This window comes from Lathamus discolor, chromosome 2, assembly GCF_037157495.1.
Source record: "Lathamus discolor isolate bLatDis1 chromosome 2, bLatDis1.hap1, whole genome shotgun sequence".
Classification (NCBI taxonomy): Eukaryota; Metazoa; Chordata; class Aves; order Psittaciformes; family Psittacidae; genus Lathamus; species Lathamus discolor.
Window position 1 is genome coordinate 3,214,832 of NC_088885.1, and position 13,110 is coordinate 3,227,941.

Here is a 13,110-nt window from a genome sequence, read left to right on the forward strand (position 1 = left end):
TAGCTTCTGGTTTTCTTGCCATAAAGAGCATTTTCCTCCTGTGCAGCCAGTTGTGCTTTAGAGGCTTTATCAGATGAGCTACCAGTACTGCAAGCTACCACTAAACGCTGTTTTCCATGGGGATTTAGTAACTGGGTTCCTAATGCTCTGAAGACTTTTTGCTGGCTTAGATGTTGATCCCTGACCCAGTATCTGTGCCAACAGAAACTTGCAAGTACTGATGCAGTTACGGTGAGAAAACTGTGCTTCTCCTGTGCTCACATTGCCCCTGGGACCTGGTTTTACTGGAGTTTCGAAAGCTGTTACTTGCTGGTGTGGTTCTGCCTTTGCTGAGAATGGTTTTGCCGGGCTGTTTTCATGTGTCCCTAAGTTGGTTCTTGCATGGGCAGGGCTCATCCTGCAGCAGAGCAGCTGTGGAGCTGAAGCCTTCACTGGGGCAAGGCTTTGAGAGCATCATTGCCTGGAAGTCACTGGGACTTGGCTCCACCTCGTCGGGTCAGCACTGTTCTGCAGTACTTGGTGCTGGCTCTTACTGGAGTCCTGCGTTTTACTTCCATTTCGAGCATCCCACCTCAAACCATTTTGATGGAAAACTGTGGGTCTGTATTTGCATTGGGTCAGAGTTACTGGGAGATAAAAAAGAAGCTGTGAATTTGCAGAGAATTCACCAGAGGTTGTTTTGGATTCTGTGATTCTGTGATTTAGGCTTCTTGCTGTGTCCATTGTCGGGAGCTTAGGTTGAGCCTTGTTTCAGGTCCCTCAGATGGGTTTCCTGTGCTTGGTGGGTACCGTGCTTTAATTAGTGCTAAATCAAAATATTCTTTAGTCAGGCTTATTCTGTACTTATAAAATGTGTTAATCCATTTGGAACGGGCAGCTGGTGACTGGGGTGGTGAGGAGATGTAACGTATGGGGTTTTTCCTTAGTAAGGGACCGTGTTAATGATGAATTAGCATCATTCATCATTATGAATGATGCAGGATGCTGTTCACTCACTCATACTGGCCCAAAGCTCAGTGCTGCTTTGGGATGTACGATGCTGCATGGAAATTCACACTTCAGTGCCCTGGCTCTTCATGAAGGCTTTCGGCAGGGTAGTATGGTGTGAGCTGCCTGAAAGCAGCAAAGGGCATGGTTAGGTGAATTTCTCTTCTGTGGAAAACATCAGCAGCCACCTCAGAAGGAAGTGCATCAAGGAGCTTGGCTGGGAGGAAATCACTGCACTGATTGTGATGGCTTTGATTTCCCTCCCTAGCTAGTAGCTGAAGGACCCCTGACACTTAACTTCTATTTTTACCATGGTCACTCTGGGGTGAAGTACCTCTGTGTGACAGGAGGAAGGAAGGAAGAAGAGCCTTCTGCTACTTCAGGAGCCAGCGAGGGAAACTTAGTGTGCTTTATTTCCTTTTGAGACTTGTGTTTGGCTTAGGAGCCTATCTCCCTTGGCACGCGGCAGGGAGGGAAGGGTTTTTTCCATTACCTTTCCAAATACCTTCACGTCTGAGCCACCACAGTTATTTGGTGCGGCTGGTGTTGAGGAGGTGTAGCCAGCTGTTTGATGGAGAAATGCACCATTTCTCCTGCTTATTTCCCCCTTTGTATCAGGGATTTTTAGCCACTTCCAAAATAACCACTACTTCTTCACACTAAAACCTCTTCCTTTATTTGTAAGACTTCATCTTGCTCAGTTTAGTATTCTGTATGTCAGAGTCCTTTACCCTGTTTCAGCCCAGGATGACTCCTCTGTATATCATGACATGAAAGTTTTATTCATTAGCCTGTTCTGTCAGCCATGGCTGGTCAAAGGCATTTCCCATAGGTATAAACTGGGTAATTCCAGTTTATTTAAAAAGAAAAAAAATCATTGAAACTTGTCTTCACGGTGCTGGATGTTCCATTAAGTGAAGCTTACATTTGAAGGGTGGTGTTTCGCTGCAAAACAGCTCCAAAATCTTCCTTTAAATAGGCATTTCTGAAATATATAATGTAGAAAAGTTTGGGTGAAGACTTTACTTTTGAGTTAAACAAGGTATTTGTGCATCAACCCCAACAGGGCAGTAAAGTGCTGGTAGTGTTAAGAGACAGCAAACGAATCCAGACGTGAAACCTGCATGTTTGAAGGCCTGAACGTTCAAATTGCTACTCATTCAGTGAGAGCTGTAAAAGGCGTTTTCATTCGATCCATCAACCAACCAAAACCCAGCCAATACGAGTGATTTATTTATGGATATTCTTTGTTTCTTGTAGAGTCGCCTATTTTGAGCATTTCAAACTTGTCACTGGTACTACGGTGTAACACTGCAGACTGCTGAACCCAGTGATGACTTGTCACCGTGGTACTACTGAAACCTGCAGCAGGACTGGCTTTAGTTCTGCTTTATTGGCTGCTCTCCCTTTTGGTGCTGCTGCCTTAAGGGACCCCGGAGGTGCTCTCAGCTGTCAAAAATGGATGTGGCTTCAGCCTCCAAAATGGGATGTGGGCATTTTACTTGAGAGTGGGATTTGGGTCTTGTGAGAGCTGTGTTAAAACCTTCAGGAGAGGTGAGGGTGTCTGTAAATGCAGTGTCTTGGAGAATTTTGCTTGGGTCTGGAATAAAAGGGATCGCGGTTCATTGATTCTAAACTGCGCTTGCTTTGCTGGGAAGGTCATGTGTTGTTTTGGACAAGTCTGATCTCGCAGCAGGAGCCACCAAAAGCCTCCTTTCACCCCGGCTTCCATGCAGACACTTGACATGGTTTCCTTCAAGCTCAAGCTTTGTGTTACTTTGCTGAAAAGAAGCAGCAGGTTCCAAAGGACTTAGCAGGGCCTTTATCAGTGGTTTATACGCAGCGCAGATTCCCTTGGTTACCTTCCTGCCTGTGTACTGTGGCCTTGCAGCACCAGCTGGAACCAGCGAGAGCAAAGTCCTCACAGTTAGCAGGCACCCCAGGAAAACCTTGTTTGAGATTTACAGCCGTGTAACACTGCCAAAATACCTCCTCAGCATGATTAATGGTACATCAGATAAAAACCCACCCCGACTACTTTCAGGGAGTGCCACTCTCAAGGTATTCCTGACGTGCCACAGGCTTGCTATTGCGTTTTCTTGTGGTTTGTTTCTCAGTGGTTAAAGCTACCTCATAAGGTATTTATCTGTCAAGTAGGTGCTTCTTTGTAGGCAACCAGCTCTGTGGGGTTTGATTATGGACAGCTCTTTGCAAGCTACCCGTTTGGGTGGGTAACAAGCAGTGCTTACTCCGATGAGGGAATATGTGTCACTGCCAAGTAAGAGCTTGGGAAGCCGTAACACTGGCGTGGTGGTTTTAAAGTCCTTGGATTAGCGTGGTGCGTCTTCTAAACCTGACCGAGAGCGTTCCTTTGTCTCTCATCCCACCTTCTCCGTGTTTTTCAGGCGCAGCTGGAAGCTCAGAGGGCAACTCAGGATTTTCAGAGGGCCACTGAAGTGCTGCGTGCTGCGAAAGAGACCATTTCGCTTGCCGAGCAGCGGCTACTGGAAGATGACAAACGTCAGTTTGACTCCGCCTGGCAAGAGATGCTCAACCACGCGACTCAGAGGGTAAGACAGGCTTGCCCCAGCGTCTGCCTTTTCTGTGTTTTGTGTTCTTCTGTGGGGCATGAGGCTGAGTGTCTGAAAGGCCGCTTTTTTCTATTGGTCCGGATACATGGTTTTGTAGGGAATTAAGCTACAGAAAATTGTGAAGCCCAAGGTTAAGTGATTTGTGCTTTGGGCTGCTACTGAGACACCTGGTTCCCTATCTGCCTGTGCTAATAGCTAGTGAAGTAGCTCTCTAAAGACAAAATTCCCATCTATATAATAGGGGTAAACAGTGTCTTATGGCATACCTGCATTTGGAGTTATGCCAGGCTAATTGCGTAGGGATGCCTATTCCTGAATTCACGTGTTATGGAAACTTTTACTCTAGAACAGGGACATGCTCCCATTTCAGTATAACATGTTCTTATTATGGTGTCAGTTGAACAAGGCACTTTGCTTCAGAAGCGTGTTTGAATGTAGAATTGCTCAAGATGTGAGCTGCATTTTAAGCTTGCACACTGCTCTATCCTGAAGTACCTTCCAAATTTAGACAAGGTCTTACCTCCTTTGTGAAGTCTTTCTAAATCTACAGAAAAGATGCGCCATCAAACAACGAAAGGCGGTATTCATTAAAGAAAAGGCAGAAATATTCTTTTTAACATGAAAGAATCAAAAATTGACGTTAAAAGCCTTTGTTCTGTCAGAGATTGCCCTTAATATGGCAGTGAAGTTGAACTTGCTATTCCAAATACGCTAGTGTGCCATACACTGTTTGTATTGTCTCACAATTCTCAATGCAGTAGCTCTGTTTTGTTGCAGAAGCTTCTCAGTTATAAGAAAGCTTCTATTTCAGAGTGAATTCTAAAAACCAGCTGCCTGGTGAAGAAATGGGGAACAAAAAGGATGCTGGCTGTGTGTAGGGGAGAGATGGAAAACCTGGAATGTATTACAAAGTGAAAGCAAACTCCAGGGTATCGTTTGTGTTACTGACCCTGTTAGCATTAGGTGTTTCTGAAGGGATCCCCCCCTTAGCAGTGAGTGTGCGCTGGGTAACCAGCAGAGGCCATTTTCACTTGTCAGGATCCCTGTTTGTCATGGTTTAAACCCAGCTGGTAACTCAGCACCACACAGCCACTTGCTCACATCCCCCCTGCTTTCTCCCTCCTGAGGAGGGATGGGGAGGAGAATTGAGAGAATTGAATGGCATAAGAACAGTCCAATAACTGAAGAACAGCATAGTACTACTACTGCTAATAATGATAAGGGGAATAACAAGGGGAGAGAATACAAAACTAAAAGGGGAAAAGGAAAAGAAAGCAATAAACACAAGTGATGCACAATGCAATTGCTCACCACCCGCTGACTGATACCCAGCCTGACCTGAGCAGCGATCTGGGCCTCCCAGGTGACTCCCTCCACTTTCTATACTGGGCATGACGTGCTGTGGTTTGGAATACCCCTTTGCCTAGTTTGGGTCATGGGTCTTGTCTCTGTGTCCTCCCAGTTTCTTGTGCTCACTGGCAGAGCATGAGACTGAAAAGTCCTTGAACAGGGTAAGTGCTACTGAGCAACAACTGAAACCTTGGTGTGTTACCAGCACTGTTGTCTGACTAAAGCTGAAAACACAGCACAGCACCAGCTGCTAGGGAATAAAAATGTTATTATAGCTGAACCCATCTTCTCTGCTGTAGAAGGCCCAGAGAAGAATCTTGCACTGGGCCTTCTACACCAATGCATCAAGAGCAGAAAAGCACTTCTGTGCCAAATGTTAGAAGTGGGCTACTAATTAATTTCCTTCTCTGTTGATAGGATTGTGAGGCAAGAGTGAAGTGGTTTTATTTGCTATTCGTAGGCAGAGGTTGCAGACTCTTGAATTCATCTGGCATTTGGAACAAAACCCAAGCCTTGTAGCAGCTTGGCTTTATGCTCTATGCAAGCAGAGTGCATAAAGGAAAAGGGTAGGCAAGAGAACAAGTCAGACACTGAATTTATATATATATATGTGTGTGTGTGTGTGTATAGGCACATATGGAAATACTGCCAGGTTACTTTTGCACTTGATCCAGTGGATGTGGACAAAGACTTGGGTTCCAGAGTATCAAATGGGAGATGCTGTTTGCAGACCCTCACTGGGAGGAAATGGAGATAAGGGTTGTATGTTGTAACTGCTTTTGGATTTCTTCAGAGGCTGAAAGGCTGTTAAGACTATTTTGAACACAACAGCCTAATGGGTTACTGCAAACAAGGCTTTTGTAGCCACTGATACAGAAAATCATAAACTGATGTGAAATGGGAGTTACTGAAATTCTGCTTATCGCAGGTGGGCTGGAAGCAGGACGTTTGGAAGGTGCTTTTATTTGCAGAGCAGACAGGACCAGCACGAACAGGTTACAGTGAGAACCCAGCACTTTCTTCACCTTGCAGTTTGAGCTATGTTTCCGAAGGAAGCTGGGTGCAATAGGAAGCAGTAGGATCTGGCCTGCCTGCCAAGATGCAACTAAGCCCTGTGAATGTCTGCGCTTGAGATACGTGTTGACATAGTGAAGTGCAGGACTGTGATGTGATCCTGCAAGTCAGGCAGCTGCTTTACCTGCTTCTACTCTTCACTTGGTGTGTATTTTTGGGTATATTCCCATGCCTTTTTCCCTAGGTGTCCGTTTCTCTCCACATCTCAGGTAAGTGTAATGACACGTAGGCTGGCATTTAGCGCATCAGCTTCAGGTGTCTAGGACATGATTTTGTATGTCCCAGTTACTTGCCTGAACTTCCATAATAATCAGAGGGGCTCTGTTCAATAAGTTGATGGTGTCTGGAGAACAATTCACCTGACCAGAGGGGCAAATTCCTTGCCAGGTGAATTCTCTGTGGATTATAATGGGAATGTCATCATGTAGACAGGTTTGATGAGCTCTTAAGCTGCCTGGAGAAGAAAAGTACTGTTTACTGCTAGCTGCTGGCTTACCAGATTCTTGGAATCAGTAGTTTGCCTTTAAAATGTGGAGTCCCTGTGTGTCCTAAGAGTGTGTCCCTACCTGCGAGTACCTTGAGTTATAATGCTGCAGGCTGGGATGCAGAGAGCAGGCCTATAGAAAGGCCAAAGGATGGAGAATTTGGGGGGGGGGATGATGGAGAGAGATCTTCACATTTGTATTCATGCTGAGAATCACTCGTACATGTGTGTACAAAAGGAGAGTGCTCACAGATGGGTTACCTCAAGTTTCAGACAGGCTGGAGCAGAAAGGAAGCTCCTCTATGAATTTCAAGAGGAATGGCTAATTTCTAATTGCCGATGCAATCTGCTTTTGCAGTGTTTCCTGAGGCATGTTTGGTTCATGAATCCTGGCAGGGAGAAGAAATGTTTTGGCTCTTGATCATGAGCAATGTTAAAAAGGAACGGATGAGGGGAGGGCGAAGAGGGAGGAGGCGTGCTCCCTCTTGGTTCAATTTGGCTTGTGAAGCTCCCTTTGATATGACACCATCTGTCACTGTACAATGCGTGGGTGCTTTCGTGGCGTAGGGAGAAGAGGTACTTCCTGCCGAGAGCCATACTTGGAGAAAAAGGGGGGGAAGAAAAGTCTGTGAAAGAAACAACAAAAATATCTGCATCCTTCCCTATCCTCACGTCTGTCCCTTTACCCTGGAAACGCAGGGGTTAAATGCCGTCTCCTGTGTTGTTGATTCTGTCCTCCTGGTTTACTAATCTCACATTGCTTCTTACATCTTTTATTTATCATTCTTCCCCTAGAAGAGCCATCAATTTCTATTTTTCAGGAGGAAAAAAAAGCCCAGCAGTTCTCAAGAGTAATTCTCTGGCTGAGATGGTCAGCTTTGCTTCATTTCACTGCTACATGTTCATTCCTTTTGCATCCATTATCACTGAAACATTGCCTGGAGTCCATCTTTGAGTTCAGATCATGCAAATCTCTTTTGGGGAACAAAGACTAGTTTACTTACTCACTAAAAATACCTACTCTACACTAGCCTTCCTTTCCCAGGCACATCTGGGTTGGAAATGAAGGGTAGGGAGGAGAGAAGAGGAATCGATTGATACCTGTGTTGGGTTTTTTGTAGCCTGTGTTAGTCTGGGAGAACACCTCTTCCAGGCAGAACTCAATCTAGTAATTAAGGACAGAGCGATGGGAATGTCTACTATGGTGAAAGCGTGGGTATCCTGGAAGTTCGCCTGTTTTGGGTGGTTTTGTGTCGGTGTAGTGCCCTGCTCGCCCCAAGGGTATGAATGGCAGGGACTATGTAACGAGGAGCGGTGTCTCTTGAGCCCTCTTAATTTGAAGAGGTGTCATCCTCACATCTCTGCCTCTTTCAAAGCGATGCTGTTGCATCTGTGATGGCTTAAGAGCGTCAGCAAGGCAAGGTCGGTGGTAGAAGCGCATTGACTTTCGTTCGACAAAACAGCTTCCTCGGTAACTGTGACCAAAAGCTTATTTAGAGGTCCCTGTCTGTGTTATGAGGCCTGATTAAAAGTACTTATCATCTTTTAAGTAAGACCTTTTCAATAGGCGAGGGGCTTCCCTAGCTGGTCTTCCAATGAACCTCCCAGGTGCAGAGGTGGCAGTGTGGTTTGCTCTCTGGTTCTGTCCACCCGCCCTGATGGACGGCTTCTCTGCTTCAAGGCCTTTGGCTTTTGCGAGGGGTGCATTGTCCTTTTATTGTTTCTTGTCTGAATGAACCGCATCTTGGCAGGTGATGGGTCTCCACAGATACCTCGTGATGGTCCAGGTATTGTCCTCAGCCTTACGCATGCACCCTGAGCTGCTGTCCTGGGGGATAGGGGACAGGTTGCCCCTGGCCTCTGCACGCACTTGTGTGGGTGATGTGGGTGTGATGACAGAACGTCCATAGGAAAACAAGGGAGCGGGAGAAGATGTTTTTCCTTGCATCACTGATTTCTCAAAAGGATGAAGTATGCAGTCTTTTTTGTTTTGTTTTGGAAAGGGTGCTGGACATGGGTACATGTGGCTGGCAGCAAATGACTTACTTTGTCAGATACTTCGAGGTGTTTGCAGTCTGTCGCCCTCAAATCCCAGTTCTGCAGGGTTCAGCGTTTCTGCGATGTTCGATATGAAAGACGTGCAAAATCAAGACGATAGTGGATGCCTGACCTGGCTTTGTGACCCTGATGCTGGCAGTACTGATGTGGTTCATCCCACACATCACAGTTGATGTTAGTTTCGCCCCAGGAATGGATGTGAGGGATTGACATTTGATTGAGCACTGGCACATTCCAGCTGCTCCATTATTCTGTGGCTTCCAGCACTTTAAAACTGCAGTTTCCTTGCCACACCACAAGGAAGGTGCTTTAGTGCAGTCTTTGGAGATGGCGTTTCAATTTCAGACACTTCCGTGCTAAAACCAGCCTTGTCTGACAGATTTCGCTAAGGAAAGTCGCTGCATCAAGCTAGTGTTCAAACAGCTGCTCAAGATAAGAAGCTGCAGTGTGTTTTCAGGATGCAGGAGAGAGCCTGTTATCAATCTGACAGATTCCTTTCTGTCTTCCTTCCTCCCGTCCCTTCCCTTCCCCTCCCAGGTGCCTTATTTATGAAATAGTTGAAGGGTGTTGGAGACGAGGCTATTGTTTTATATCTGATCAAAAGAGCCTTTGGAAACCTTTCTTCCTCATAGTCCTGTAGCAGCTTCTTTGTTTAATAAGTGGTGTGTGCAGATGAGCAAAATGTGTTCTCAGGTTGTGGCAGCAGGAGCTTCTGGTTGATGCTGATGCACTTCGGGATGCAGGAGAGAGCGTGTTATCAATCTGGTAACGTGTAGCGGTTTGATGCTTTCAGTGAGGGATCAGGAAGGACAACAGGACAGTTTTCCTGAGAGGAGCAGCACCCCAAGCAGTCGAGGCTGACTGTGCTCTTTTCCCTGTGCAGTTCAGCCTGACGGCTGGAACGCTTTCAAGAAATCGGAGCTCTGTGGGTGAGGTTATCTAAAATGAGGGGATCTTGAATCTGAGAGCTGAGATGCGTGCTCTCGTGCTGGGAGGCAGCTGGAGCAAACTGTGCAGGGAGTTGTGGTCAAAGCTGAGGCATTCTGAGATCCAGGGCTGGTGAAAAGCAAGTCCTGCCATTTTCTGTATGGATGCCTTCATAGCTACAAGAGATGGAGCCTGAAGACTGCCTGCTTCCTCCTCGTTGCCAGACCAATGGAGGTGTACGTTCCACCCCTATAGCAAATCATTAAGTCACCTTATGCCCAGTGATGTCTGATTTATATCCTTCTCTCTGTTATTTTGGAGATTTTTATATCTTTTTTGTTATTTTAATACTGATTACCTTGCATCATATTTTTGTGTAAATGCTTCATCTGCTGGTGAAGGCTCCTGTGGGGTCTGCTTTCATCATGCTTTTATCAATTGTATCTGTATGATACTAAATCCTAATCAGTTCTGCAGCAAAACCTACAAGCCCTGAACTCAAGAATGAAATTGAAGTGTTCATAGTACCCTGGCTGAATCTGTTGCTCCCTGTGGATTCTAGGAAGATCATAAAAATGTCCAAAAGAATAGCACCGTATTTCGAGACTGAAGAGGGGCCTCAGGTTTGGTTTTCTCATCCAAAACAATCAAGGCAATATTCTCTATTTTCATCACGAAAGAAACCGTACAGATTGCACTCACAGCTTTAACCTGCCCAAGGGGAGACTGAGCTGAGCTCTTAGGCAGAAGCTCTGCCCTGTGAGGGTGCTGAGGCGCTGGCACAGGGTGCCCAGAGAAGCTGTGGCTGCCCCATCCCTGGCAGTGCTCAAGGCCAGGTTGGACACAGGGGCTTGGAGCAAGCTGCTCCAGTGGAAGGGGTCCCTGCCCGTGGCAGGGGTTGGAGCTGGATGAGCTTTAAGGTCCCTTCCAACCCAAACCAGGCTGGGATTCTGTGATTGCGTCACCGCTTTCTTACTTGAACCAAATCTGTTACCTCCCTGTCCAAATCTTGATGGCTCGTGCATTGAAGAAGACGAATCCTCTTTATTGAGAGTGGCTGATGTGCTGCGCCTGGGACAGCAACGCATTAAGCATCGATCTGCCTGACAGTGGGCAGTCTTCCCCTGTTTGCATTATGGGGGTGTCAGCTGAGGCTTGAACCTCTGCGTTTTCACTGTTGAAGCCATGACTTGAGGCTGGTCGAGTGCTTTGAGAGAAAAGCTTCCTGGCCTTCTGCAAACAGGCAGTCACCGGGCACGCTTTTCCCTGGTGATTCAGCCCTCCCACTGCTGTGCTTGGTTTTCAGCCCTTCCCCGAGTGGTGGGACTGCGTCTGGGGGCTGAGCATCCTGCTGGGAAAGGCAGGCTCCCGGGAGAGAAGCAGGATGCTGTTCAATGGGTGACTTCTGCTAGCACTGCTCTGCTCCCTTGACTGGGGTAAGAAATGGATGATCCCAAAATGTGAGACTGACGGGAACTTGCGTTAAGAGAGGTCATGCAAGAAGCTGTAATGCCTTTGTCATAATTAACGCAGTGTTTGCAAACCTGGCATATTGCTGCTGCTTTCAGGAAAGACTTCTAAGTGGGTTCATTGAAAGTATGTGTTTTCTGCACCCTCGCTTTCCTGGCGTGAGCTGATTGGAGAGGTTATGAAGATGCTGTTTATTGAAATGATAAGCAGTGGATCGTTGTGTCTTGCCACTCAGTCTGGCTTTTATCCTGTTGAAGGTCATGGAGGCAGAACAGACCAAAACGAGAAGTGAGCTGGTTCACAAGGAGACTGCAGCCAAATACAATGCCGCCATGGGAAGGATGAAACAACTGGAGAAGAAGCTGAAAAGAGCCATCAATAAGTCAAAGTAAGTTTTACATTTGGAGATGAGTTTAATGAGGAAACCTGTTTGGGGGAAATATAATTTCTGTGGGGTTTTTCTAACCCGTTAAAGTGTGTTGCCCTTTATACCTCTTCTTTGGGCTCCTGTCTGCATGCAGCAGCCTCACAGCACTGTTGGTACCGGCATTTATCTTTGCATTTGGTTGTCCTTCTGAGTGTCTTCTGAAGCACCTGATGTGGCAGACTGGTGACCTAAGTGCAATAAGAAACCTTTCCTGGGCACATCCTTGGTCCTGCTCTGGTGCATTGAACCCTTTGGTGCACTGTGACTGGAGAAACAGGCTCGTGGGATTTACCCGGATGCTGCTACAGAGCTGCAGAGCTCTGTGTGTAGATGTTTTGCAGCTCAGGACTGTTTGCAGTTTAGTTCTGTTCAGTTAGCAGAGCGACAGAGCAAGTGACAGGGCCCCGAAAGGTGCGAGACTGCATCGGTGCTGTACATCAGACTTGTTTACTTCCTAATGCTGCCATAGCAAAGCTGTGCGAGAGCTGTTCTTGCGGAAGGAAATGCATTTCAGAGAGCATAGCTAAGCGGTGTCATTAATAAATGTGTCTGCATTTGATGAAACAGCTTCTTGCTCAGAACCTGCTTACAATTTTGGCCCCGATTTACAACCAATCCTTAATTCTCTTCATATTTCACAGTCATTTCCTTTGTATCTCCAGACTGTAGCTTGTCTAAACAATCTGCTTGCTGTACTTAGCTTTTAATCCCTTCATCTAGAAATGACTTTGTGGGGAAATCGGTCAGCTAAAAGCCTATTTTGATTGGTGTTTGCTCAGTTCAAGAAAGGATTAGCACTTCCTAAGGCAGATTCGAGCGCGTTTGTTGGAACAGTGCGGCAGCATGGCCTCTGAGAATGAGCTGCGTGCTGTTTGTCTAGCACTGCTCAGGGACTGTGAAAAACATCACCAGATCACTAAATGGCAGGTTCCTCTGGATGAGAGCAATTTCTGACAAGTATTTTGGCTGCTAAGAGCCTTTTCCTTGCAATAAGATTTAAAATAAAGACCATGGTAAGTAGTCAGTGGGGTCCTGCATGCTTTCTTATCACAATGACGGTGCTGAGCCTGATGCCCCCGCTGCCTCTCTTATGATTTGCTTTCTGAATCTTTGTTTCCTTGCTGGAACTACCATCATGGGGTCTTGTGCCATCCTCCTCGGGACGAGCTGGAAGGATCCCAACGTACTCCTTTGCCTCACAGCAGGGCTGGCTGCAGCAAAAACCACCTGCATGGAGTATTCTGGAGACCCTTTAATAAGGGCTGTACAGAAATGCCAGTTCTAACCTAGTTTTAAAGTGGAAGATGCCTGATGGCGCAGACAGGCTTATTGTGGGTGTATTTGAAGTCTTACTACACAGGGATGTTGGAGAGGTCAGTCGTCTGACTGCTGCAGGAGGGAAGCACTGTGCCCTTGTGTGTGATGCTCTGACCTCCCTTCATCCCTGCTCCTTCACTGAAGAGCCCAAGAACCTCCCCTCCACCCCCAGATCTGATCACGGGGAAGCTTAAGGCTCACCCTTTGTGGAGTGATGTGCTGTGATGGATACAGAGAGGATGCCGCACCTGGAGCGGGATGTTACCTTTAGATATCTGGCAGAATCTAGGCCTCAGCTCAAAACTAGGACTTTGCCATTTGTATTTAGGTCAAAAGGCTCTCGAGGAATAGATATGTTAGAGGGGAAAAGAGAGACCTTGAGAATCATAGAATCACAGAATAGTCAGGGTTGGAAAGGACCCCAA

At 46.5% G+C, this 13,110-nt stretch overlaps 1 protein-coding gene across 2 annotated transcripts in view; it reads left to right on the forward strand.

Moving 5' to 3' along the window:
• SH3BP5 (SH3 domain binding protein 5) overlaps nucleotides 1-13,110 on the forward strand; it is a 49,105-nt gene that overhangs the window by 29,033 nt on the left and 6,962 nt on the right. For both annotated transcript variants that reach the window (XM_065665476.1, XM_065665477.1), the window contains 2 exons: nucleotides 3,393-3,557; nucleotides 11,199-11,329. In XM_065665476.1, coding sequence (XP_065521548.1) covers nucleotides 3,393-3,557; nucleotides 11,199-11,329 — 296 coding nt within the window. The remainder of the gene's footprint in view (nucleotides 1-3,392; nucleotides 3,558-11,198; nucleotides 11,330-13,110) is intronic.